We start from the raw sequence: 27,159 nt of genomic DNA, 5'->3' as shown, positions 1-27,159 counted from the left end.
AGGTGAACATTAATGCATAAAGTAATTCACTGATGTGCTCAGCTCTGCCTCCATAGCACAAGCATTCAGCACCCCTCGACAGAGTGTCTTATACCCTCTGATCAGATCAGGAAAGCTTGGAAAAGCAGGAAACTGGCGTGGATTTTCTCTCCCATCAGCTCTGTGGCCTCGATCAGAGCTGAGTCAGCAGAGCCGCAGGGCAGCACACCCACAGCACACCCACAGCACAGCACAGCACAGCCCCCAGCCCAGAGAGCGCTGAGCTCTGCCACATCCACATCCACAGGCACAGCACAGCCCCCAGCCCAGAGAGCCCTGAGCTCTGTCACATCCACATCCACAGCACAGCCCCCAGCCCAGAGAGCCCTGAGCTCTGTCACATCCACATCCACAGCCACATCCACAGCCACATCCAGAGCACAGCCCCCAGCCCAGAGAGCCCTGAGCTCTGCCACATCCACTTCCACAGCCACATCCACATCCACAGCCACAGCCACAGCACAGCACAGCCCCCAGCCCAGAGAGCCCTGAGCTCTGTCACATCCACATCCACAGCCACATCCACATCCACAGCCACAGCCACAGCACAGCACAGCCCCCAGCCCAGAGAGCCCTGAGCTCTGCCACATCCACATCCACAGCCACATCCACAGCACAGCCCCCAGCCCAGAGAGCCCTGAGCTCTGCCACATCCACATCCACAGCCACATCCACATCCACATCCACATCCACAGCACAGCACAGCCCCCAGCCCAGAGAGCCCTGAGCTCTGTCACATCCACAGCCACATCCACATCCACAGCCACAGCACAGCACAGCACAGCCCCCAGCCCAGAGAGCCCTGAGCTCTGTCACATCCACATCCACAGCACAGCCCCCAGCCCAGAGAGCCCTGAGCTCTGCCACATCCACAGCCACATCCACAGCACAGCCCCCAGCCCAGAGAGCCCTGAGCTCTGCCACATCCACATCCAGAGCACAGCCCCCAGCCCAGAGAGCCCTGAGCTCTGCCTCAGCACAGCCAGGCTCTGCATTTGCTATTTTTATGGGCAGACACAAACCAAAATAGCTGTGCCTGGCTCGGGAAGGCAGCGTGGCTGACAGCCCCTGTGACCGCTCCAGCCTGACCCAGCACTGCCACGGCCCCAAAGGGAAGGTAGAGGCACACACCACGTCTCCAGGACATCCCTTCCCACACACATCTCCAGGAGATCCTTTTCCACACACCCACCCAGCTGAAGGACCCGAGAGCCCCCACAGCCACCTCAGTGCAGCCAGGACCAGCCCAGTGTCCCACCCTGCCCGGATAAACAAGCATGCCCAGAAACTTCCCCCTCTCCTGGATCAGCTGGGCTCTCTGTCAGTATTTGCATATTCCAGAGCTGGAATTCTAAGGGACAGGAAGTTCACAGCACTTAAAATCACAGACTGGCTGGGGTTGAGACTTTAAATACCAAGTAGTCCAACCCCCCTACCATGGCAGGGACACCTCCCACTGTCCCAGGCTGCTCCAAGCCCCAGTGTCCAACCTGGCCTTGGGCACTGCCAGGGATCCAGGGGCAGCCACAGCTGCTCTGGGCACCCTGTGCCAGGCCCTGCCCACCCTGCCAGGGAACAATTCCTGCCCAATCTCCCATCCAGCCCTGCCCTCTGGCAGTGGAAGCCATTGCCTGTGTCCTGGCACTCCTGTCCCTAGTCCCTCTCCAGCTCTCCTGGAGCTCCTTTAGGCACAGGAAGGGGCTCTAAGGTCTCCCTGGAGCCTTCTCTTTTCCAATTCTGAAGTTTGTTTACTCCAGCTTGAAGCTGTGCTTACTTGTAGAAGAAAATCCAATGTTAATCCCAGAAGAGTTATAAACATTGAAATACCAACTCACAGAATCACTGAAATATTTCTAAATTATTCTGTTTGCCAAGCCTGACTGACTTATTACAGAGCAGAATAATGGGGACTAGGCACAGGGCTCCAACAGCTCTACAAAGTGCAGCTGTCCCAAACCCTCTCCAATAAACACCAGAACAAAGGGGCAAAAGGAGAGATGCACACAGAAACAGCTCAACTAAGCATCTGTGTCATTCATCCACCAAACCTCCCCCAGCTATGGAACACCCCCCACGTGGTGCCCAGGCCCCTGACCACGGCATTTACAGCACTCCCAGCACAACGTCTCCAGGAGAAGTCACATCATTCTGCTTACAGAAGCAGCATCATCAGCTCGTTGTTACCGGCTCTCCACAACTCACAGCCATTCCCAGGGCTTTAAAGACGTGCTCAGAGCCGCCCGGGCACAGCTGAGACGATGACGGGCGCAGCAGGGCCGCCTGCGACCCTTCACGTCCCCGGGAGACCGTCGGCACGTTCCAGAGACCGCGTCTGGGTGGGCCATGCCCCGCTCGGCAAGCGCCGCGCGAGCAGGGGGAGCTGGCAGCCCCCGTACCTGACTGGTTGTTCCGCATGCGGATGGCCTTGGCCTTGGCCAGCTCCAGCGCCGTCACCCAGCGCTGCCTCTCCACCTCCGAGTTGGCCTTCAGGTGGTAGGTCCTGCCGCCGTTGGACAGCACGATGTTGCACGAGTCCTCCGTGTCGATGTGCGCCGTGGACAGGTTGATGGTGCCCCGGCAGGTGTGGGCCATCTCCGCCTGGGTCCTGCGCGGGAACAGAGGGACAAGGGAGCGTCAGCGCCCTTCTGCCTGACCTCAAAACACTTCCAAAGGCCTGCGGAGACATCCCGAGCTGGCAGCGCTCACACCCAACCCACTAAAGCTGGGAAAGGTCCTCCAACAGAGAAGGAAGGACAGGCTGAGGTGTTCAGATGGAGCTTGTTCCCTCGGGGGAGCAACACCTCGTCATTCCTTACACATTCACATCCCCTGTGTCCACTGCTTCCGGCTGCAAAGTTACCAACTGCACAACGCTGGCTTTATCATCGCGTTTCCGCTGCCGCTTTTCTCCCTTCCCCCAGTGGTTGCACCTCCAGAATCCAGAATTTTGTGGCTCTTCACACCCTCTCCCTTCCATCATTGTTTTTGTCCAAGTGTGCTTAGACCTCGTATCTCCCAGCCCTGGGGTGGCAGTAGGAGCAGGGCAGTGCCTGTCCCCTGTGCTGGGGCAGCTCTGGGACCCTCCTGACAGGAGAGACCTGGAGGGGCTGGAGCGTGTCCAGGGAAGGGAACGGAGCTGGGAAGGGAATGGAGCCCCAGGAGAGGCTGAGGGAGCTGGGAAAGGGAATGGAGCCCCAGGAGAGGCTGAGGGAGCTGGGAAAGGGCTGAGCCTGGAGAAAAAGAGGCTCAGGGGGAACCTTGTGTCTCTGCACAGCTCCCTGACAGGAGGGGACAGCCGGGGGGGGTCGGGCTCTGCTCCCAGGGAACAGGGACAGGAGGAGAGGGAACGGCCTCAGCCTGGGCCAGGGGAGGCTCAGGGTGGAGATTGGGAACATTTCTGCATGGAAAGGTTTGTGCAGCCCTGGCACAGCTGCCCAGGGCACTGCTGGATCCCCATCCCTGGAGGGATTTCACAGTCATGTGGATGTGGCACTTGGGGACATGGATTAATGATGGCCTTGCCAGAGGCCATTAATGGTTGACCTCAATGATCTCAGAGGGTTTTTCCAACCTCAGGGACTCTGTAATTCCACAAGACCATCATCAGAGCAGGGAGGTTTTACAGGCACAGCCTAGAGCTGCTCTCAGAAAGCGTTGGTGATCAAGTTCATTTTGGGATGGAGATACAGTCCCTCCCAGGGAAGAACGGGCAGCAATCCACGGATACCCGCTGCCAACCTGATTCCTGCGGTTGCTTGTTCCACAGAAGGAAGCGATTCTGCCTGACCAGGAACTCAAATCCCCAAACCCCTCAAACATCCCAAGGACATCTCTCACCTGCTCAGCCCTGACACTGCTCTGTGGGTCAGATTTATCCCAGAGCCATATCCAAGCTTGACATGAGGACATGGAAATCTTCCTGGTGCCTCCTAAAGACTTACAGTTCATGTCTCTCAGCACCACAGGCTAAGCTCAGATGCAGTGTATGGTGTGGTTTCACTTTTTGCACGGGGTGAGCCGGCCCCTAAGGAATCAAGCCCAAATTCTCATTCCCAAGTCATCCCCTCACGCTGCAGCACGTACTGCGTTCCCAGGAGGGATCCCTTCCCACCTTGAGAGAGCTGCTAAAATCATTTTCTCTTCTCCAAGAAGCAAAGGTCTCCAAGGTGACCGCACTAAATCAACTGCAGACGTTCAAAGAGCCTCGCTCTCCCACCCAAGGAGACCGGGATGTTGCTCCCCTTGCTCCCTTCCCGTGCCAATCTGCATGGGAAATCAATTCCTATCAATCAGCACCCACACACGAGGCAGGCACCTGACCCAGCCCGGAGCCAACAGCAACCTCCAGCGTCCACACACAGGGCAAGAAGCAGAGGTGCCCTTCAGAGCCCTCGTGGTCAGCTGGATCTGCTTATTCACCGCTGGCGCTCGGCTCTTGCATAACGCGATCCCGGCAGATTTCCCGGCGCTCCCCTTCCCGCAGCATCGGAGCGCTGCAGCTGGAGAGCATCCGGCCGAGGGAGGTTAAACGTGGACACGGGGCACACAGAGGTGGAGGCACATGAGCCTCTGGGATTTTTTAGCTCTGCGAGGGAGCAAAAAGCGCCGGGATTCGCCCTCGGAGAGCCAGAATTAGAGCTGTGCATGGGAGGCTGGGGGGGAACGACAGCCTCGGAGAGAGTCTTGGCCAGGACGCACCAGAGAGAAAAAATACCCCAAAATACCACAGGGAGGGCTAAAGCAGCCGCCCAGCCAGCCAGGGGACAGCAAACAGCATCAGAGCAACATCAATATGTCCCTTTTCCCAGCAGCAAGATCCTAAGCACCAGGACAGCTCCATGGAAGCCTTGAGCGATCGGCCCAAGGCAACGCTGCCCAGCCCAGACACCCAGCTCCAGACAGAGCAGGACAGGAATCACAGACAGATGCCATGGCTTATTCCCAAAATCAGGCATGTGGCAAGACCAGTGCTGCTATGGATGTGCTAAGATCACCAGAGAGGAGATTCCTTACTCTAAAACCATTGACATCTTTTACCACGATGCCAGCAAGACCTTATTTCAGCTGTCCAACCTCCTTTGGATGCACAGGTCCCAGTTCCCACATGGATTTTGTCCAAGCCAGCAGATGTTGCTACTCTGAATATATACTTTCCTTTTTTATTTCAGCAGAATCATAGAAATTTCAGACTGGTGAATATTCTGGCATCTCCATCACCCACCCTACCCACCAGCCCAGCACAGCTCTTGTATCCCAGCCACTCACAATGACAGGTTTTGCAAAAATCTTGGAAGATTTTCTTTTCAAAATATTATTTATAGCATTTCTCCCCTTTTTTGACTGAAAAAGATGCTTCAGCTCCTTAACACCACAAATCTAAACACAGAGAGCTTGACAAGACAATTTACAGCATCAGTTCCTTAAAACGGCTTCAGACTAAAACTCCTGGAGTCTGATTTTCAGTGACTTGGATTCTACAGCCTGACAGAGCAGCTACACACTGCAGTGCCATAAAAGAGCAGCAAATTATAATTTAAAGACCTGTTTCCCTTCTGAAGGGACACTTGAGCTCCAGGAGGCTGCTCAGCATGCCACTGCCGTGCAAGAGAAGGATGCTCCCAATTTTTAACAACTGTACCAAATCTCCCTGGATATAAACAACAAATCTCCCCATAAGGGTGCACAGGACAGGTTTATCTACAGAGCAAAGAGAAGTGAAAAAGAAGATAATAAAATGGTTTTTGCCTGCCAGCTCCACAGCTGTGGTTTTGGTGATATCCAACAGCCAAAGATTGAGCTCTGGATGCTGGGAAGATGCTGCTCACACAGAATCTATAATTAAAACTGTGTGCTCTGCTGGAAGTAAACAGGACACAGCAAGGAATGAACAAGCCCAGCTCACACTCTGCCCCAACACTCAACAAGCACAAGGGATGCCCATGGAATTTCTCTTAGAATTTTCCTTCCACCAGCAAGGCTCTGCACCGTTCTGGGTTGCCTTGTCCCTCCTAAAACTCGACTTCTTGTCTGACAGCTCCGCCAGCATCAGGCAGTGGAACCCAGCAGCGAACCAAGACTGTCCCCATGTCCCAGACACAGCAGAATCCAGCCAGAGCACCCACAGGAGGTCTGGAAGCTCCCAGCAGCCCAACCCTGGGACCAGAGCATTCCTGCAATCCTGGCAGCTCAAGAGCTGCCCCAGTTCAGCCAAGCAGGGCAGGAGTGACACCTGGAGGGAGCTTGTGACATTCTGTCCTGGCTGGGAGCATCCAGCATCGTGAGGGGGCCAGAAACACCCAGGGAAGTGAGGGACAGGTCTCCAAACAGGATTATCCGCCTGAAACCCAGCAGGGAGCGACACAAACACTGAGCTGAGGGTCCCCTTCAAAGCTGGCAAGGCGAGTCTCCAGTATCATCCATGTCCTAAGACATCTCCACAGGGAAATCCAAATACAGTTTAAGTTATATCCTGAAATACATTCATACTCTCATCCTACAGATTTCCCTGATTATCCCAAAACCACTGCTTTGCTATCAGCCTCAGAAATCAGCACACCTGATTCTACATCACAGAATCGTGCAATGGTTTGGGTGGGAAGGAACCACAAAGCTCATCCAGTGCCACCCCCTGCCCTGGCAGGGACACCTCCCACTGTCCCAGCCCCAGTGTCCAACCTGGCCTTGGGCACTGCCAGGGATCCAGGGGCAGCCACAGCTGCTCTGGGCACCCTGTGCCAGGCCCTGCCCACCCTGCCAGGGAACAATTCCTGCCCAATCTCCCATCCAGCCCTGCCCTCTGGCACTGGAAGCCATTCCCTGTGTCCTGTCCCTCCAGCCCTTGTCCCCAGCCCCTCTCCAGCTCTCCTGGAGCCCCTTTAGGCCCTGCCAGGGGCTCGGAGCTCTCCCTGGAGCCTTCTCCTCTCCAGCTGAGCACCCCCAGCTCTCCCAGCCTGTCCATAGGATCTCAAACACTGAATTCCCATCTTGTCACTGTTTCCTGGTGTCAGTGTGGGTCACTGCAGGGCCACACTCAGCCACCTCCCCAGGACAGGCTCAGAGAAGCACAAGACGAGCAAGAGACTTCTAAAGACACAGGAGGTTTTGTCTTCCTTATCCCAGTGTCTCCTTCACCCTGAGCTTTCACTCCCTGCTGTTATATCAGAACCAGTGCACTCTGGGCACTGAGGGGCTCAGAGGATGCATCTGAACCCCCAGCCTCAGACCACACACTCCAGGGACTTCACCCCAGCATTATCCTGGAGCCAGCAGGGCTCAGGAGGAGCCACAACAGCTCATGAGCAGCCTCTGGCTCAGTCTTCTCTTGGGAAAGCAGCACCAAATGCTCCAACAGGGACGTGCTGGGAGCTCTGGAACAAGCAGGAGGCACCAAGCAGCCACACCGGAACATTTGCAGGGCACCACTCAGCTCCCTGGACACTGCTTACCCAGCAAGTATTTCCTAATTTAAACAGCATTTACAGAAAAATCTGCTGCTGCTGCACAATCTTGGGGTTTTTTTCCTTGCTTTACATAATTATTTAAGTAGTTTCCCAAGGAAGTTTTGCTGTCCAAGTTTGGGGGGCTGAGTGCAGATCCAGCAAGAGCCTCCACTGCATGATCAGACAGGTTCCTGCAGGTCCCACACTTCAGCTGCATGGGCAACACAGCACAGGGGCCAAGCCAGCAGGGATGCTCCCAGCTCCTCCTCCCGTGGGCAGGATTCAAGGAGAAAGTAGGAAACATCTGAAGAGTTTGAAAAGGAAAAGGCACAAACTGTCAGGAAGAGAGTGAAATTGAGGTTTGGGGTTGGTTTTGAGTTTCTGCTTGTGAGGTAGAGAGACCTCACAGCAACATCTGTCACTACACACGTGGGACGGGGCTGGACACCGACCCCAGGTTCATCCCTGGAGCTGGGACACATCGAGGGACTTTCCCAGTGAGCTCCACCACCACACTCTATTTGGAGCTCAGAAACACTTCTTGGCCGTCAGATCTCTACAGAAGTACAAATCCAGGCTCCTGAACTGCTGCAGATCACGCCCAGAATCCAATCTAACACAGCCAGGAACAAACACACTCCCCCGCAGCACAAACCCAACAGCTTCATAAAATAGACAGAGAGGGCTTTGGACAAGGGCCCAGAGGGACAAAGGGGAACAGCTTCCCATGGGCAGGGGCAGGATTAGATGGGATATGGGAAAGAAATTCTCACCTGGGAGGGTGTTGAGGCCCTGGCACAGGGGCACAGGGTGCCCAGAGCAGCTGCGGCTGCCCCTGGATCCCTGGCAGTGCCCAAGGCCAGGTGGGACAGGATCAGCCTGGGATAGCGGGAGGTGTCCCTGCCCAGGGCAGGGGGTGGAACAAGATGATATTTACAGTCCCATCCACCCCAATCTATTCCATGATTCTGTGACACCCTCGCTGCTTCTTACACCACTGACCTCTCCAGACTCAGAGATTAAGACCTGTTTTTTCTACTGTTACTTAGGTAGAAACCAGTTTATAAAATTCATTTCCTCATCATACTGGAAAATATTGTAACATTAAGGGCTCTGCAGCCATAGAGGAATATTTATACCCGTGGCCAACTGAGAAATGCCCTTTGGAGTCAGGTGCAAGGGCTGCTGTAGGCAGAGGGAAAGAGACAAATCAAGGACAGGGAACAAACCAGGCAGAATTGGACACTCCAATAGCTGGAGACAGTGTTTTATTTTCTTCCCAAGAGTGGGAGGCAGCACAGAAGATGCCACAGCCCTGAGTCCTGCTGTGCCTGAGCACAGCTCGCTCTTCCCACAGGATGCAGCACAAGGCGGAAGGATTTCCATGCAGAATTCGGAGTCTACCACAGCTGCCCGGGTTAGGTTGAGCTCTCTCACTCCTCACAGCATTCCCACAGGGACAGGGACAGGAGCTGCACTCCCCACTGCTCACTGCCAACAAAAGACTGTTGTGCCACCACCCCCTCCCGGCATCACCCACACCGGACAACAGCTCCTTCACGGCTCAGCTCCCACTTCCAGAGCGTCCATGCCCATATCTGGTGTTTGAATTCCCCGTCACCCCCACCACACATCTGAAATGTTAGACACAACCAGCCCACCTGCACAAGTGCTCCAAGGCACATTTCCCAGCCAACTGAGATTTCCCATGTCCTTTGTTCACTTTTGGGGGGTATAAAGCCGGTGAAATATCTGCTTCCCTTTTAGGCATGAGAAATGCCAAAAAGCACTTGAATTTGAGCTCACACGCCTGAAATCACGGCATGGAACATTGAAACCAACCCTCTTGGGGTTATTACTCTCCCCGGGTTCGAGGAAGAAGGGAGTTTATGACAACCAAATCCCAGAACTCAAAGACCCAAGGGGATGCAGGAGTGTGGCTCCAGTGGTATTTTCCCAGGGAGTTCAGCACACCACAGCTGGTTCAGCAGGGCTCTCACAAACCACAAGCTCCATGTGACAAACAGCTCAGATTTCCCCTTTGCTTCCTCTTTTTGCCTTCCCCAAAACCAAGGCAGCACAAACCGACTCCAAACAAGCACATGGCAAGTGTTGGGCTGAGACTGCTGTAAAAACACACGACTCAGATCTATTTAAAGGCCAACTAATCTGCAACTGGCTGCAGTCAGGATGGGCACAGATTGGGAATAATCAGGGTCAAGGGAAAGCCTGCAATCCGGGCTGCGATCCTGGCTGCAATCCTCACTAGCCTGAGGGATGCAATCCTGACTGCAATCCCTGTCAGCCAGAGGGATGCAATCCAGGCTAGAATCCTGGCTGCAATCCTGGCTGCAATCCTCACCTCAGCCAGAGGGATGTCTGCAGCTTGGGTACTCACCACCTCCACAGATCACGGGAATATTCCCCCACAACCTCCCCAGCAGCTTCCCAAGCCAGTTTCTGAGACAATCCCCTGCCCACACTGGGACCCAACACCAAAGAGCCTCAGCAACACCGCCCAAGCATGGATTTAAGGAAGATTTGGCCATACAGCTCTTCTGTAAGCAAGCAGGAAGCACAGCAATCTGGAATTCACACTCCTTTCTCCAGTGCTTTTCCAGTCTAATTTGGCTGCAATAGCCACCCCAGTGAAGGCACAAGGAAAAACCTGGAAGATGCCTTCTGCCCCAGATCATCCACAAACAGCCCTTGTCTCTTTGTGCTTCAGAGATTGGAAAAACCTCCAGAGGAGCTCAGGACAGGCAATTTGTCAGACAAATTCCCTCAGAGTCACAGTGCAGGACCTGGCATTGCCTGCCAGGAAGGTCCCATGCAACATCCCAGGAGGATGGGATGTTTGGCCAATGCCAGGACTTCCTGCTCGGATCCATCTCCAGTGAGAGAGAGTTCCATCAGAAAACTCCTGGCTGGGAAAGTGCACAGGTGTAGGACAGGACAAGACAGGACAGGACAGAACAACAACACTGCCAAACTGAAAGAACTCCAAAACAACACCCAGGCTACCCCTCACCTCTTTTCCTAAATACAATTGAGGTTGAGCTGCTGGGTGGCTGAGGAGCACAGAGCAAGCTCCTCCCAATATACAACATATCCAAGCTGGGTGCCAAGCACAGGGGCTCATTTCCTGAAGACCTGTGTAAAACCTGCAAAGATGCACTCAGCCATCAAAATGCTTTCCCTGCCAAAATCAGAATCACAGCAAAAGGCACAGTTCCCTTCTCCTTGCTCCTCAATGTTGTTTCTGCAGTGCTCCTACTGACAAAACTCCCACTCCAAATACAAAGATACTCTGAAGTCAGCCCATCCTGCTGCACATCTCTGGGATTGCCTTTTATACCACATTTCTGCCTCCTTGGTGCATGGTGCAGGTGTTTTCTGCCAGGACACCTCAGCAGTGGCCAGGAGATAAACTAAGCCAGAGTGCAGATACCAGCTGATACAGCTGGCAAAGAGACTTTGTGTTGGGAGTTTTTATGAAAAAAAAAAAAATAAATAAATAAAAACAAAAAACCAACCACCAAGAAACAAACCACAAACCCTAATGCTAACAAAATTACTAGCAAGCACTCCCACTCCTCCCAGCACGTCGTGCTATCTCCTCTGCACCTCTGAGAGGCCGGTGTGCCCCTGGCTGATAAGGATATCAGCCCTGCAAACATGGGCACCCAAGAAGCTGCTGGAGGCACTGGTTTGGGGCTTCACCTGCTCCACCATCCCCAGCTCTGCAGGGCACAGGCAGCTCGCCGAGCTGGTGTGAAACAGAACGACCCCAGCCTCACTCCCACCCAACCCTGCAGCCACCCAAAAATGGCCTTCACTCCATCCGTTCCTGCAGGGGCAAAATTAAAGGAACTCAGCGTGGGGAAAGTATCTCGGGATGTGACCAGAATGAAACACTCTAAGAGCGTGTCCACGGGGGCAGCTGGCAGCACACGGACACCGGTGTCCATCAGAGCCCAGAAACCAAACCAGCAGCTCAGCAAAGCCTCTGGGCAGGGCTGTGGGAGCCAGGCTCTGCTCATGGAGATGGGAATGGCTGTGGGAGCCAGGCTCTGGGCACAGAGCTGGGAATGGCTGTGGGAGCCAGGCTCTGGGCACAGAGCTGGGAATGGCTGTGGGAGCCAGGCTCTGGGCACATGGAGCTGGGAATGGCTGTGGGAGCCAGGCTCTGGGCACATGGAGCTGGGAATGGCTGTGGGAGCCAGGCTCTGCTCATGGGGCTGGGAATGGCTGTGGGAGCCAGGCTCTGGGCACAGAGCTGGGAATGGCTGTGGGAGCCAGGCTCTGGGCACATGGAGCTGGGAATGGCTGTGGGAGCCAGGCTCTGGGCACAGAGCTGGGAATGGCTGTGGGAGCCAGGCTCTGGGCACATGGAGCTGGGAATGGCTGTGGGAGCCAGGCTCTGGGCACATGGAGCTGGGAATGGCTGTGGGAGCCAGGCTCTGCACATGGAGCTGGGAATGGCTCTGGGAGCCAGGCTCTGGGCACATGGAGCTGGGAATGGCTGTGGGAGCCAGGCTCTGGGCACAGAGCTGGGAATGGCTGTGGGAGCCAGGCTCTGCACATGGAGCTGGGAATGGCTGTGGGAGCCAGGCTCTGGGCACAGAGCTGGGAATGGCTGTGGGAGCCAGGCTCTGGGCACATGGAGCTGGGAATGGCTGTGGGAGCCAGGCTCTGGGCACAGAGCTGGGAATGGCTGTGGGAGCCAGGCTCTGGGCACATGGAGCTGGGAATGGCTGTGGGAGCCAGGCTCTGGGCACATGGAGCTGGGAATGGCTGTGGGAGCCAGGCTCTGGGCACAGAGCTGGGAATGGCTGTGGGAGCCAGGCTCTGGGCACTGCCTGGAGATTCCAAAAATGCCAGAGATTGCCCCCAATCACTCCCGTTTGTTGTTTTCTTTAATTTCCACAGTAAAATGCCAAAGATCCAGAGAGGAAAAATCCCACCAAGACTTTGGCACCAAAGTCCCCCAAATCCTTCCTGCTGCTGCTGAGTTTATCACATCAGTGATCTCCCACCAGTCATGGATAGTCTGGTCCAGATCCCATCACCTCCACAGCTAGCAGGATAATCCAAGACCTGGGCCAGGCCTGACTCACGAGCTCGGTGGCTCAGTTCTAAGCAAGAACGAACAAGGAGTGACCACACACAACGTTCATTTAACAAATGCTCTTTACTACACAAGAAATAATTGCACTGCAGCAGATGAGAGTCTCAAGCAGTCATTTTTCTCATTACAGCCTCCACTTTCAAGTCTCTACTGGTGCTTCAGCCCTTGCGAATTGCATTAAACAATCAGCATAAAGATCAGCCACGGTCAATTCGTGTTTATCTTTTCTCACCACCACAGCCAAGGACATAATAGCATGCAGGGCACACACATTCGACATTAAAACCCATTTTTACTCCTATCCCATCAATTTCTATCTCATCTACAATATTCAGACTGGTTAAAAAATCCTGGTTTTCCAGACTACAGACTTTAGGGCTATCTTTGCTTCAAGCACGAGGTTTATTCCATCTTTCTGAGCTTGAGGGTGGGTAGAAGAGCTCACTTCCAAGAATTTTTCCACACTGCAAGCATCTGTCCTTTCTGCAAGTTACAGTCATTGTTAATGTTTTCAGTACCCAATAAATTTCCCTCGGAGACAGCACATGAACTGCAGTCTGTGACCTCAAGCATCACTCTAAAATCATCACACTCCTGACTTCCTGCCAGCTTTCAAACAACGCTCAATTATAGCCCAAGATCTCTGTGTGGATGAGATATTTCTTAGGGACAGATATCTAGATTCTGGATGATATATTCCTTAAGGATAGATATCCGGATGCAGAGCCCACACGGTTACATAAATATATTTTTTTCCTCTATTTTAAGGCATTAAAAGAATGATAAAACTTCATATTTAAAAGCTGTACTGTTGCTCCTCAGCCCTTGACTATGAAATCCTCAGTTCAACAACCACTTTCCTACACTTTTATGTGGAGGCAGGTTTGAGGTGTGTGTCCAGTGAGGTTCCTTCAGTTCCATCTTCTCCCTGAACAGGACACGCAGCTGCCTCTGCTCAAGGCAAACACCCAACATCAGCCAACAGCAGCAACTTCTTCTCCTGTGACCACCCAGAACTTAATTCTGTGACAAATAATGCTCAGCTCTACAATCAGCATATCCTCCTTCTGGGAGCAGTCCCCCCTGGGGCAGTGGTCACTGGAGGCAGCTGCCTGCTTCCAGAACAGATTCCAGTGGGAAGGAAATCACTACTTGAGAGCAGGAGGGAGCATGACCTTGAGTGCTGCATACAAGGTGCCTCCACGGCCCCCACTACGCAGGAAAGGATCAGCTGATCCTTGCAGGACACGCTCCTGTGGAGTGTAGAGGTCAACTCCTGGGAAGAGCAGGTTTCCCCTAACAACTGAGGACACGGGGAAATGCAAGAGAGCAGCAAACCATGTCAGCAGTGTGAGTGCAAGGGGCACTGTGGCACAGTGCAAGACCTTTCCCATCCCTTACAACACCACCCATAAAAGAAAAACTGTTGGCAGCTGGCATTCCAGATGCTGGAGATACCAAGAGTTTTATTTAAAACAGAAATCAGGAGTTAACAACTTCATGGGCTGTGACTGGGACTGAGGGTGCTTTTGGATCAAATCCTGCAGGTGCCCAAGTGGCCTTGGCCAACAACTTGGGGACAGACCTGGCACATCCCAGCTGCTTCACTGTGAGACACAACGTCCTTCTGCATTGAGTCTCAGTGCCAGCACAAGGGGGGATGGCTTCCCAGTGCCAGAGGGGAGGGATGGAGGGATGGAGGGATGGAGGGATGGAGGGATGGAGGGATGGAGGGATGGAGGGATGGAGGGATGGAGGGATGGAGGGATGGAGGGATGGAGGGATGGAGGGATGGAGGGATGGAGGGATGGAGGGATGGAGGGATGGAGGGATGGAGGGATGGAGGGATGGAGGGATGGAGGGATGGAGGGATGGAGGGATGGAGGGATGGAGGGATGGAGGGATGGAGGGATGGAGGGATGGAGGGATGGAGGGATGGGATATTGTGCAGGAATTGTTCCCTGGCAGGGTGGGCAGGCCCTGGCACAGGGTGCCCAGAGCAGCTGTGGCTGCCCCTGGATCCCTGGCAGTGTCCAAGGCCAAGATGGATGGGGCTTGGAGCAGCCTGGAATACTGAAAGGTGTTCCTACCCAGGGCAGGGTTGGACAAGATGTTATTTCAATTCCCTTCCAATCCAAACCATTCCATAAATCTCTAATTCAAGATATGTTCTGGGATCAGTGCTCAGGGCTGCGTATTTTCTGCAAAAACCCTACAGATATTGACTGTGGGTTACCAGGAACAGCCAAGAGGGAAGGCAAAGTCATTGACCTTCACAAGGGAGGGCTCTCACACATAGGCAAGGATGAGTTGCAGTTTTCAGCCAATTTCCCAACTGCCCAGACCAGATTCTCTGTGTTATTTCAGTGCATTGTGTTGCAAGACAACTTGTGTGGTGCAATAAATGCTCAGAGGTTTTTATGCATAAACATTTCAGTTGTTTCAGCACAATCCGAGTCCTGCCCTTCACTCTCAGCCCTTTGTGCTCCCCTGGCCATCATCTCCCTGCACAGGGCACCTTCACTCCCCCCAGAACACCCAGCTGCCATCCCACCCCTCTGCTCCACATCCACAAAAGCAGCACCAGCACTTTATCCAAAGTCACTTCTTCCCATTCCAGCAGCCACTCTGGGAAGCCAAGGGGCTTCCAAAGCAGCCTGCTGTACACACAAAGGCAAACAAGCACTCCACAGAATCCCACTGGAATGGGTTGGAAGGGACTTAAAGCTCATCCAGTGCCACCCCTGCCATGGCATTGACACCTCCCACTGTCCCAGGCTGCTCCAAGCCCCAGTGTCCAACCTGGCCTTGGGCACTGCCAGGGATCCAGGGGCAGCCACAGCTGCTCTGGGCACCCTGTGCCAGGCCCTGCCCACCCTCCCAGGGAACAATTTCCTTTTAATATCCAATCTAGATCCACCCTCTTTCAGCTTTAAGCCATTCCCCCTTGTCCTGTCACCCTTTTGGAGCCCCTTTAGCTGTTGTTTTTACATGAGAAAAGCCCCAATTTTACACATTGCTTGGCCAGCCAATTCCACAACCCCCTCAACTGCTCAGGCTCCTGGGAAGCAGCAGGATTGTGCCAGGACGTCCCAAAATCCCACAGCAGCCCAGGCCCTGGTGCTTCATAGAGGACATTAAAAGCCTCCGTCCCCGGGAGCTTGTGTCCAGCACTTCCCATCACAGGGACAGGGCTGGGGATGGTTTAGTGGTTTATTTTTACCCCTCAGCATCTTTCACTTCCGTAGGAGCCGCATCTAACGCTCCCTTCCACAGAACACCTCCTCCCCAACAACTGCAAAAGCAGACTGCTAAAACAGACTGCAGGCTTCTGGCTGCTCTTCAGGACAAATGCCACCCGAGGAAGGAAGCAGAGAGGTACCACACACAGGCTGGCTGCTCTGCCAGTGCAGGAAAACAGGGAAATGGGAGAAGCAGACAGACATTTGCCACGTGTCCCAGCAGGATCCGCGCAGCGATCCACGCTCCCGGTGAGGCGTGAGACAACAAACAAACACCAGAAGTGCAGCCAGCACCACAAGCAATCCAGCTCTCCAGAGCTTCTCATGTTCTCCAGTGAACAGCAGGGAGATGAATGCTGCTCTCCAGTTTTAAACTCCCACGTGGTGAACAGCACCTATTTATACAAATTTTTAAACAGAGAAAAAAAGCCGAGCTTGGCCTAGAAGCCTCTCCCTGCATCCATGTGCTCCCTGAATGGCTCCAGGAAGTGGCTGATGGCCTGTCTCTCCAGCAGGACCCTCAGCCCTGGGGGTCTCACCCTGGCAGGTTCAGCAGCCAGAAGGATTCCAGCAAAGGAGCCCAAAGCACAAGGGAGGACACGGGAAGCGTCCCAAGAGAGAAGGAAGAGGCCAGCTGAGCTGCAGGGGACAAACAAAGCTGTGACCATCCTCTTCCTTTATTCCCAGGACCTACCAAACTGCTTGAAAACTTTTTTACCTTCCCTACCTATTTTTATTTCTTTAATCTTCTGCAGGAAAAAAAAAAGCAGATTTAAACCTTTAATTTTCTATCTATTTTTATGTTATCAGAGATTTTAAAAAATGGTGTAAGAGGGGACAGAAGCCAGGCCACTGTGGGGAATTCTCCCATAGGAACATATTCCAGGACTTCGATAATCTTTGTGGGTCCTTTCCAACTCAGGATATTCCATGACTCTATGATATTAAGGAGCACAGAGCAGTGAAAAGCAGCACAATGCCCTTTTCCCAAGTGAGGGAGCAGGATCACATCGCATCCAGGCTCACTTCAGCTAAGCTGTTCTGACTCCAACACTTGCACATGGGAGCAGATTCTTTTTATAGAGACCTGGCACAGCACAAACGCTTCTCATGAGGTCGTGTGAAGGGATAAAGGTGCAGCAGCAGGATGTGTCCCCACAAACTGCCATCACAGGACTGCACTAATCCCACACTGGGATTTCAAGCACCTCTGCTGGGTTTACATCAGACCAGCAGCTCCATAAATAAACCAGTCTGTAAATCAAGGCTACACCTAATGGTATAATGGTCTATTACGTGGTAGAATGGCAATGATGTATTCTGAACTTGGAAATTAAAGTTACAGCTAATGCTAATGGTGGAGTTTATGCACCCGGCCCCACGGGACAAAGAGCTCTACTTATTGCCTTTACAAGGCAAATGGAAAACTGCAGAAATATCTGGAGGATGTCAAACAAAACTCTAATTCCCTCTGTACTCATGAGGATGCCTCACTTCAGGGTAATGCCTGATTTAATATTGATGCTTTAGCTACTTTACAAATTCAACCTTCCTATAACTACGGAAATTGTAAATCTTCATGGAACCTTGGACCAAATACCAACATTAGCCTCACTACATTAAAGCTGAAAGTATTAGGATTGCTCATCTGGAGCAGAGAAGGCTCTAGGGAGACCTCAGAGCCCCTGCCAGGGCCTAAAGGGGCTTCAAGAGAGGAACCTGGCATACGGGCCTGGAGGGACAGGACACAGGGAACGGCTTCCCACTGCCAGAGGGCAGGGCTGGATGGGAGATTGGGCAGGAATTGTTCCCTGGCAGGGTGGGCAGGGCCTGGCACAGGGTGCCCAGAGCAGCTGTGGCTGCCCCTTGCACAGTGAAGCAGCTGGGATGTGCCAGGCCTGTCCCCAAGTTGTTGGCCAAGGTCACTTGGGCACCTGCAGGATTTGATCCAAAAGCACCCTCAGTCCCAGTCACAGCCCAGGAAGTTGTTAACTCCTGATTTCTGTTTTAAATAAAACTCTTGGTATCTCCAGCATCTGGAATGCCAGCTGCCAACATTTTTTTCTTTTATGGGTGGTGTTGTAAGGGATGGGAAAGGTCTTGCACTGTGCCACAGTGCCCCTTGCACTCACACTGCTGACATGTATCCCACTGTGAGGGTGGGCACAGGGTGCCCAGAGCAGCTGTGGCTGCCCCTGGATCCCTGGCAGCGTCCAAGGCCAGGCTGGACAGGGCTTGGAGCAGCCTGGGACAGTGGGACATGGCCCTGCCCAGGGCAGGGAGTGGGACTGGGTGGGTTTTAAGGTCCCTTTCCCCTGAGGCCATGATTCCATGATTAAAGATTTTGTTCCCCCCAGCCTGACTGTGTGACACCCCAGGCCTGGCACTGCAGCCTGGTGACAGAGAGAAGCTCCTTGCCATGACCCCACTGCTTCCTACAAACGCCTCACTGCCTCCCTGCAGCATCCACAGAGATTCCTCCATCAAGCTCTCAGTCTTCTCTGCCTGCAGAATGTGACTCCCACAACCACTGAGCCCGTTCAGCTATATTGTGCACTCGGAAATCAATTGTACAAATCCTGATGGGATCAATCCTGTTCTCACAGTGTGTGCTTTGTGCTTAAATTTACCTACAACCTCCCAAAAATGGGTGAGATCAGCTATGTGCAGCCAGAGGTTTCATTCCTGCACTGCAAAGGTACCTTAGGGCTGCAGTTGTGCAGCAGAACTCAATGCAATCCAGTAATTACAGACCTTATCTGTGCTGGGATACAGAGCTGCAGCCTCTCAAGGTACTTACAAGTGACAATTCCAGGCTGGATGTCTACAACTGTAAGGAGGGAAAAATGGGCTTGTTACAGAGCAACAAAGCACAAATTTCCAGACCTCTACAAGTCAACTTTCAAATCTAAAACTAAACTTCCAAGGAGCTTGCATCCGTAGGCTTTTCCACTTTGAAGCAGAATTCATTACTTTTTTCCTTGTGGTGAAAAGGAAGGGGACACAGAGGGAGAGGCAGATGCCTCACCCAGTGCATACTCAATGTTTACCCACAAAAAAATGAAGGTTCCTGGGAAAACAGTTCCAGGGCAGCACCCAGCTGGGACATCCCAGAGACTGCACAGGCAAAAAAATAGGAGAATTCCTGTCCATCATCTCCTAAGCCAATCCCACTCCTAAAAGGATCAGAAACACCCACTGGGTCTTTGCCTCCCCAAGTGCTCCAGCAAAACACTTTTCTTATTATAAACTTTAACAGATAAAAGCCTGATAGAGGAGTAAAGCACAGCTTAATCCCATAAATTTGCCTTGCCAATCCTCAGGCTGTCCCAGTGTCAAGCAGCTTCTCACTCACTTCAGAGCGCCATGGAAGTGGAGGATGGTCTGTGAAACAGCCTGAAGGGTTCAGACACAGAAATCACCAGGCATTGACAGGACATGGCTTCTCCTCATCCCCCACTAGCATCCAGAGAACAGAAGGCAAACTCACCAAAAGTGTCAGAAATAATCATAGACTGGTCCAGGAAATGTGTCTGGAAGGTCTCCAGTCCATCCTCCTGCTCTAGCATCTGCAGCCAGACAAGGTCCCTCAGGACCTTGCCTATCCACAGCTGGAATAGCCATGAGTTCCCTGCACCTCTCCAGATCCCTATGCCAGTACTCAGCCCTCATTCCCAAGTCAGCATGCCTCCATGTGTCCATGCAGGATTTCCCATGTGCCTCACCCTGCCAGAAGCAGAGCCAGCCTCTGGCCTCTCTCACACCCTCCACTATGGAGCTCTGGGTCTCCCTGTCTCCTCTGCTCCAGTCTCATCCTGGTGGGCCCCAAACCAGACCGATGGCCCAGACAGCGCATCCCTGGGCACTCCTGCTGAGCAGAGGGGACAGTGCCTTCCCTCAACACTTCTGCTGACACAGCCAAAGCCACCACTGACCTCTGGTCACTCCTGGTCACCACCTTATCCCCAGGGGCTTTTCTACAAAGCTGCCTCAAGCAGCAACCCCAGGGCAGGGCTGGTGTTCGCCTCTGCTGAACATCACAGGGTTCCCATCACCCTGTTGCTCCAGCCTGTCATGGTCCCTCTGAAATCCAGACCCGTGAGCGCTCTGCTCCACTTGGCATCACCCACAGCCCGGCAGCACTCACCCGTTAATAACCACATTACACAGCAAATACTGCAACTAATGAAGCGTGATCTTATCACAGACACCAAAACCCAATCAAATTATAGTACTCCTAATCAATGCCTGTGAGGATGCAGCTAACCAGAGCACCACCACCACCCCAGCTCCCAAAGGGAGTCCTGCATGTTGTGTACAATTCCAGCTGGGAGCTGATAGCGGGCCATGTGTGCCAAATGTAAATTATGCAGTATTAAGATGATTGTCACCTCTGTACCATCACAAAATGAGTTTTAGTTTGAGCACTCTCTTCCTCCTGCTTATAAAAATTCCATCCCAGCCGATATGCAAAGCCAGGGAGCCTCAAGCAGACTCCCCAGCACATACCACAGAGACCCAGCTGACAAGGAATGGAAAACTCTGCTGGGATAAAATAAAGCCATGGAGTAGTTCCACCTGACCACGCACTATAAACCTGAAGTGCCTTCTGCTCCACAAGCCCTGCTGGGAAACACCACAGTGGCAACTTGGGAATAATAAACAGCAGATAAACAGCATCCAGCATCAGTCACAGGAACGTGCATGCTTGGAAACAGAAAAGGTGGAAGGTCTCAGTCTTCCAAGAACAAAGGATGGGGCTGCTGGAGAACACAGCCCTGACACCAGGCACTACCAAGTGCTGCCACAGAGCCCTCCAAAAAGGGCTTCAAATGAAAGATGAAACTTAACACAGAATCACAGATGGATTTGTGAATTCACAAATGGAATCTCCTGAGCTGGAAGGACCCACAGGGGTCACTGATCCAGCTCCTGTCCCTGCCCAGACCCCCCCAACAATCCCACCCTGGGCATCCCTGGCAGCGCTGTCCAAAGGCTCCTGGAGCTCTGGCAGCCTCGGGGCCGTGCCCATTCCCTGGGGAGCCTGGGTAGTGCCAGCACCCTCTGGGGGAAAAAGCTTTTCCTAAAATCCAACCTAAACCTCCCTGACACAACTTAATTGGCTCCTCACAGGCTGTGGGCATAGCTGCCACCCCCACCTGCTGCGCAGCATCTCCACATCTCAAAGACAAAAGTCTGCTTCTTTAATCTTGTGGTCTGCACTCCTGCATAGTCCTGGAGAGGAGGGGCATGTCTGTACCCTACTTCCATGAGCATATCCCAGTCACCCATGTCCATGCTCCAGCCAAATCTACCCAAACTCACCCCATCTTCCGAACCGGGACCGGTGTATTTTTCAAGCGCTTCCAAGAAGAGCGACCACTCCTGACAGTTGCAGAAGACCTGAAAAAAAAAGTTTGTGGAACCACCCCTGTGCATTTCACAGGAAAAGAGAAACTTCAAAAATTGTGAAGATTTCCAGAGCTGGGGAATTAGTTGCCATGGATATTTGCTGCTGTGACAAATACTCTAATTCTGTGCTGGGGTGAGTGACAGGCACAAAGCACCAAGTCAGCTGGGAACAGCAACACGGCGCGGCTGGAACACAGCACACACAACCCCACGTCTCTGGGAGCATCCCTGAGGAAATAAGCCATGGACTTATTCCAGCACCAGCACGCCAAGTGACTCCCCAAAGGAGCTTTGCTCCCATCCAAGCTACCCAGCCCTGCTGTCACATCCATGGCTGTGCCACAGGAAGGAGAGCTCACTGTTCTTTGAGAGCCCACCCAGCCACAGTGTTTAGGCGTCTGTGCCAACCAACCAGCCCAAAGTGAGATCTCACTCACGACAGCAATCCACAACCAGCAGGCCCCAAGGACAACACCTTCCTGCTCTGTTTCATATAAAGTTCCTAGAAGAAACCTGCTCTAGCTATTAATAACAGATTAAGAATCACTGCTTCACGTTAAAGAAGGAAGGGAGAAAGGCACTGACTCCCACTTCACCATATTTTCCCCCATATTCATTGCAGAAGCTGCTTTAAACAGCCACGCGTGCCCAGACAGTGCTCTCATCCAGAAAGATTTGGAGAATTAAGACTATTTTTAGGGAGTGAAGCACCTCCCCCTGAGTCACTGCAGGGACATACATCTATCCAGTCGTGATTCAAAGCAGAAATAGCCTTGAAAAGTTAGATAAAAATAAAAAGAAGCCAGGAAAGTGGATACTAACACGGTTTGGTGTGAAAGGAAGGGCAGGGAAAACAGAGGGGACAACGTGTTTGGCCACTGTCAACAGTGCTGACACAGCACCAGCTCCACCAGCGCCAGTGACACAACGTGTGCCCTGTGAGCAGCTCCAAGCCCACAGCGAGGAGCACATCACCTGGGGACAGCGCAGGCCAGGTACAAAACAGCCCTGCCAGGAGCCCTGGCTGGCAGAGGGGGCAGCGAATCCCAAGTGCCTGGAAAGGGACCGAAGAGGACATTTGCTCCCGTTCGTTCAGTTCCACGGCAGAGCTGCACTAACACGCAGTCCCACGCTTTCCCATCTGCATGTTTGATCGCGGCGTTGATCCGTTCGCAGCCCAAGGCTGTGCACACAGGGCTGTGAGTCAGCAGCCACTGCCCCGGCACCGCACACACATCCAGCTCTGTTCTCCTCCGCTCCAGCTCTGCCTGCCCAGCCCGCAGCCGGCAGGGAATATTATGTCATTAATTATTAAACAAGCCTTTTGATCGAAACCAAACAAAGGCTGATGCAAAGTGTAGAAAGATCCCTGACACGGTGCTGTAGGAACTGCCACAATAATTGAACAGTATAATGAAGACCTGAAGGGATACTTAACACCTCCAGTTAGCTCAGGTTTGGAAGCGCTATCTTATTTACGGATAAATCTCCAGGATGCTGCCTGCCCTCCTGACAGCAGGCTGGGACAACTCACATTTCAGGGTGACAACCTGAGCTGTTGGCCATCAGCTGAACAGACCTACAGGGAGCAGAGGGCTCTGATATCACTGATAGCACGTCAGGCACCTAAAATGACCAGGCTGAGTTACCCAGCTACAACAATTGATACGCGAGCAGGAAACACAGAGAAGCTCGGCAGTCTGACCTGCTGCAGCATAACTCAGCCTACAGATGATGAACATCATCGTCGTTCGGAGGTGAGTTCAGAGCACATTGCACTGATTGGAAACTCCTTTTCAGGGGAAAATGAGGCAGGATACAAGGGATACAGCGTGGAAAAGCACAGCAGGTTCCTCACAATACTCCTGACAAGAAGGATCAGCTCCTTCCCCAGTGACTCACTGTGGGCAGAGAGGATGACAGGCCATACAAGCACCAACTTAAACCTGTAACTGGAGCAAGCCAAGTCAGAGCTGCATACACATTTCCCTGGAAAAAGACAGGCAGGGGAGCTGCAGGAAGAGGCAGGTGATGTCAGTCACCTCGGCAGGAGCAACACGACAGCCAATGGACCCAGGGCTGGCAAGGGTTTTCTGGGGTGAGCACAGCTGTGGATGTCCTGGAACAGGAGCCAGTCCACACCAAACTCTGCTCCTAAAGGTCAGCGGAGCTGAGGGAGCTCCAGCACCGTGTGGGAGAGATGCAGGGCTGGACAGTGACCCCCGGCCCCTGCCTGGGACAGAAAAGCAGAACTACACCAGTGTGCGTTCCAGCAATGGTAGCTGGACCAGGAGACACCAGAAAGGGGTAACAGGCACCTCAGGCAGGTAAGGACCCAGGCAGCTAGCCCATAAACACCCTCCACACCTGCAAACAGCTCCAGGAGTGAGAACTGCCACGTGAGCCAAGCTACCCGAGGGATCCCCAATGACCAACATCGAGACAGAGCACAGGCTGCTGCGCTTCCACACAAACCCAGAGTGCTCTGCCCCCTCCAAATTTAGTTCTGCACATGACAAACCAGTTATTTCTTTTACAATTACATCCAATTAAGTATTTGGCCAGTATAGAATCATGGAAGGGTTTGGGTGGGAAGGGATCTTAAAGGTTCCACTCCCCTCCTATGGACAGGGACATCTTCCAACAAGACCAGGCTGCTCCAAACCATGTCCAAATTGGCCTGGAACACTTGCAGGGACGGGATGAGGCATCCCTCATCTAGCCAAATGAAGATGATACAGATAGAAATAAAGCAGAAAGATGGTTCACGGCTCTTGTCACAGTTTGCAACCAGCAAACAGAACAAGGCAACAGCTGTAAATCCCCTCACCCAGCACTAATAACCGAGCCATGATGGAACCATCCTTAAGGATAAGATCCGTGTCTCACACCCTCCTGCAGAGTCAGCAGCAGTTGCTGTTCGGACTCAAGCGAGCCCAACCTCCTCCACAGCACTAAACTGGGAGCAGAGCAATCCAGCCTGGAAGGAGCAGCCCAAAGAGCACCATGCCCATGGCACCCCTCAAGTAAGCGTCACGTGGACATGCAGTGCCCCCACGGAGCTGTGGCAGTGCTCCCAGGGACAAAGCACAGCGAGGAGCTGCCTCCAGAACGGGCAAACAACAAGGAGGAACAGCAAAGCACCATATGGATCCAGAGAGTGCCATGGGAAAACAAGCTGACTGGGAACACCAATTATTCATCACTGTTTAACAACAAGTAGCTCCAAGTCACCAGGAGCTGCAGAGCTGCCCTGGAAACCTGAGCACTCCAGCACCCAAAGAGACACAAACACTGCAAGACTTGCCTGCAGAGGGACAGGGCTCACAAAAATCATTCCAGGAGAACAGGTTGCCTCATTCTATCAAGTACAAGCTAAAAGTAAGGAAAGGTTTTCCCCTCCAAGGGTGGTCCAACACTGGAAGAAGGGCCTGGAGAGGCTCTGCAAGCTCACATCTTGGAGATTTCAGGGGCTGGAGCACAAGTGTGATGAGGAGCAGCTGAGGGAGCTGGAGGGGCTCAACAGGGACCTTGTGTCTCTGCACAGCTCCCTGACAGGAGGGGACAGCCGGGGGGGTCGGGCTCTGCTCCCAGGGAACAGGGACAGGAGGAGAGGGAACGGCCTCAGCCTGGGCCAGGGGAGGCTCAGGGTGAATATTAGGGAATATTTCTTCATGGAAAGGTTTGTCCAGCCCTGGACAGTGCTGGATCCCCATCCCTGGAGGGATTTAACAGCTGTGTGGATGTGGCACCTGGGGACATGGGGGCAGTGGTGGCCTTGGCCGTGCTGGGGGTACACTTGGATCAGAGGCTCCCAGAGGTCTCTCCTAGGCTCCCTCAATCCCCACATCTCTACCATCAGGAGAGATTTTCAAGCTCCCTCCTGAACTCCCCTCCTCAGCTTTCAGTGGAGTCTCAGCACAAGAAATGGGGGAAAAAAAACCTCTGGGTTGTGCTCAAGCCCTTATGGATGCCAACTAAGAGTTAAGTGCTGGATAACAGAGCTGGTGCAGAATGCTGCTCTCTGAAACAAGGCTTTTCCACGGAAATGAGCTGCAGGATGACCCAGACAAGATAGCTGAAGTGCCCCAGGCAGCCACCACTGCTTTAGGAGGGGAGTTAATGCTGCTTGATAGAGAAGCCTTTCCCTTCCCAACAATGACATGGTTTCCCCTCTCCATTTGTCATTGCTTTCATCATTACACCCCGTGCCCACATGAAGCACTGCCGAAGGCTCTCCAGACAGCCAACGCACAGGTACCCAGCTCCAGCCCATCCCACAGAGGAGCCAACACATCCCAGAGCTCTCAGAAAGGTCAAGGAGCTGCTGGGAAAACACAACACTCTTGGAGCATCCATGGTCACACGAGCCAACGCCGATCTTCGATGAATTAATACTCACCTGAAGATCCTCTCTAATCTCCTTGAAAACACTTATCTGTTCAAGGTGATTAGAGTCTCCCATACAGAGCCGCTAATTATAGATTATGATAAATCTGAGTGGCAGCCTGCACGAGGAGTTCAGAGGGAGAGTTTGGATCATTAGCAAGTCAAGCAGACTAGTCCTGCATCCCCAAACTGTCTTCCCACGCCAGCATCACTGGATCAGCCAAAAAACTGGGTCAAAAACAACCTAGGAGGAACAATCAAGGGCAAGTAAAATGGTCCAACCATATTGCTGTGGATTTAGGAACTTCCTAAACCCACACACCTCACTCCAGAGGACGGTACTGCACAGGAACTCCGCAAGAATTCCTCAGCAGTTGTTGTTTTTCACAGGGTCAGAGCAGGGAATACAAAGCAAAGGCACACGAAGTTTCCCTGGCAGCAAGATTTGACGTCTTCATCGATGTAGCAAAGCTACAGGAGGCTTGAAATGCTCCGTTTGGGAAAAAATTCTGTAATTAGAAGCTTTAATTCAGCAAACTGTCCCCGTGAAACCAACTGGGCGGCAAACAAGTTTCGCACTTGGCTGCTGGAGCAAACCCCTCAGAACGGCTCCAAAGGATGGCACAGCACCCACCCACACACCAGCACCACCAGGGACACCGAGGGGACACCCGGGATTTCAGCAGCTCAACTCTGCAAACCAAAATCCTCCCAGGCAACGTGACAGGCTTTAAAGCTAAAGAGCGAGTGGCAGGAAATCCAAATGGAACAAAAAGCTTCAACCTGGAACGAAATCAATCCACGCAAGGAGGCGGCTTGGGCACCACGGGGCAGCTTTCCCAGTTTAGATGATTTTAGCAGACAAGCAAAACGAAGTTTTCACAAAGCTACTCCTGAGCAGCCACAGCTAAATCAGGAGGGCTGTGCAGCTACAAAGGTGACAACACAAGGAGAGCACTGCAGTTCACCCACAAGGACAGGGAAGGAGACTTCTGGTGTGCACCTGCTGAGCTGGGACGAGCACAAAAAGCCAGCAGAAAGCAAGACCCGTGACTCTCAGAATGCCAGAGACTGTTACCCTGGTTTTTCTGAGTTTCTTTATTAGCCTTTTGATTTTCATAAATGGAGTCAGATCTTTTAGTTACTGTAGAATATTAGAGCAGTTTTCTACCTTTCCCACAGATGTAACATAAACAAATCCTTTGTTTTTCATTCTCTGTCCTTTGTTTGCATATTTCTAACCTGAAAACAATTGTAGCTGACAATTTGTTTGGCCACTGAGGCTGAGGGGTGGAAACCCCAAAAAGCCAATCTTCTGCTAGACCCACAAATGTATAAAAAGTAAATGAATAAACAAAGGGGTCTCTTCCTCTCTCGGTTTTCAGCTGTGAGCTGGGATCGGAAGGACCTCTGCCTTGCGAAACCTCGTCTGCGTGTCACTGCTTTGTGTGTCTCTGTGACAAGAGACCTCTATAGAATACACAGAGATAGACAAATATAGATATAT

General features: G+C 52.7%; 1 protein-coding gene across 4 annotated transcripts in view; it reads right to left on the bottom strand.

The window, feature by feature from the left end:
- The window catches only part of OSBP2 (oxysterol binding protein 2), a 97,642-nt gene that overhangs the window by 68,312 nt on the left and 2,171 nt on the right, over nucleotides 1–27,159 (bottom strand). For 3 of the 4 annotated variants that reach the window (XR_005703380.2, XM_040080887.2, XM_040080888.2), the window contains exon 2: nucleotides 2,436–2,644. Coding sequence is in view for 3 of the 4 variants with exons in the window: in XM_040080887.2 (XP_039936821.1) it covers nucleotides 2,436–2,644 (209 nt within the window). In the remaining variant the exon portion in view is untranslated. Of the gene's footprint in view, nucleotides 1–2,435; nucleotides 2,645–21,176; nucleotides 21,255–27,159 lie in introns of all 4 variants that reach the window. The other variant, XM_040080890.2, reaches the window with a different exon arrangement.

The sequence above is a fragment of the Hirundo rustica genome, chromosome 17 (genome assembly GCF_015227805.2).
Source record: "Hirundo rustica isolate bHirRus1 chromosome 17, bHirRus1.pri.v3, whole genome shotgun sequence".
NCBI classification, from domain to species: Eukaryota; Metazoa; Chordata; class Aves; order Passeriformes; family Hirundinidae; genus Hirundo; species Hirundo rustica.
The sequence above is the reverse complement of the archived record's forward strand: the minus strand, read 5'-3'. Positions and strand labels throughout refer to the sequence as shown.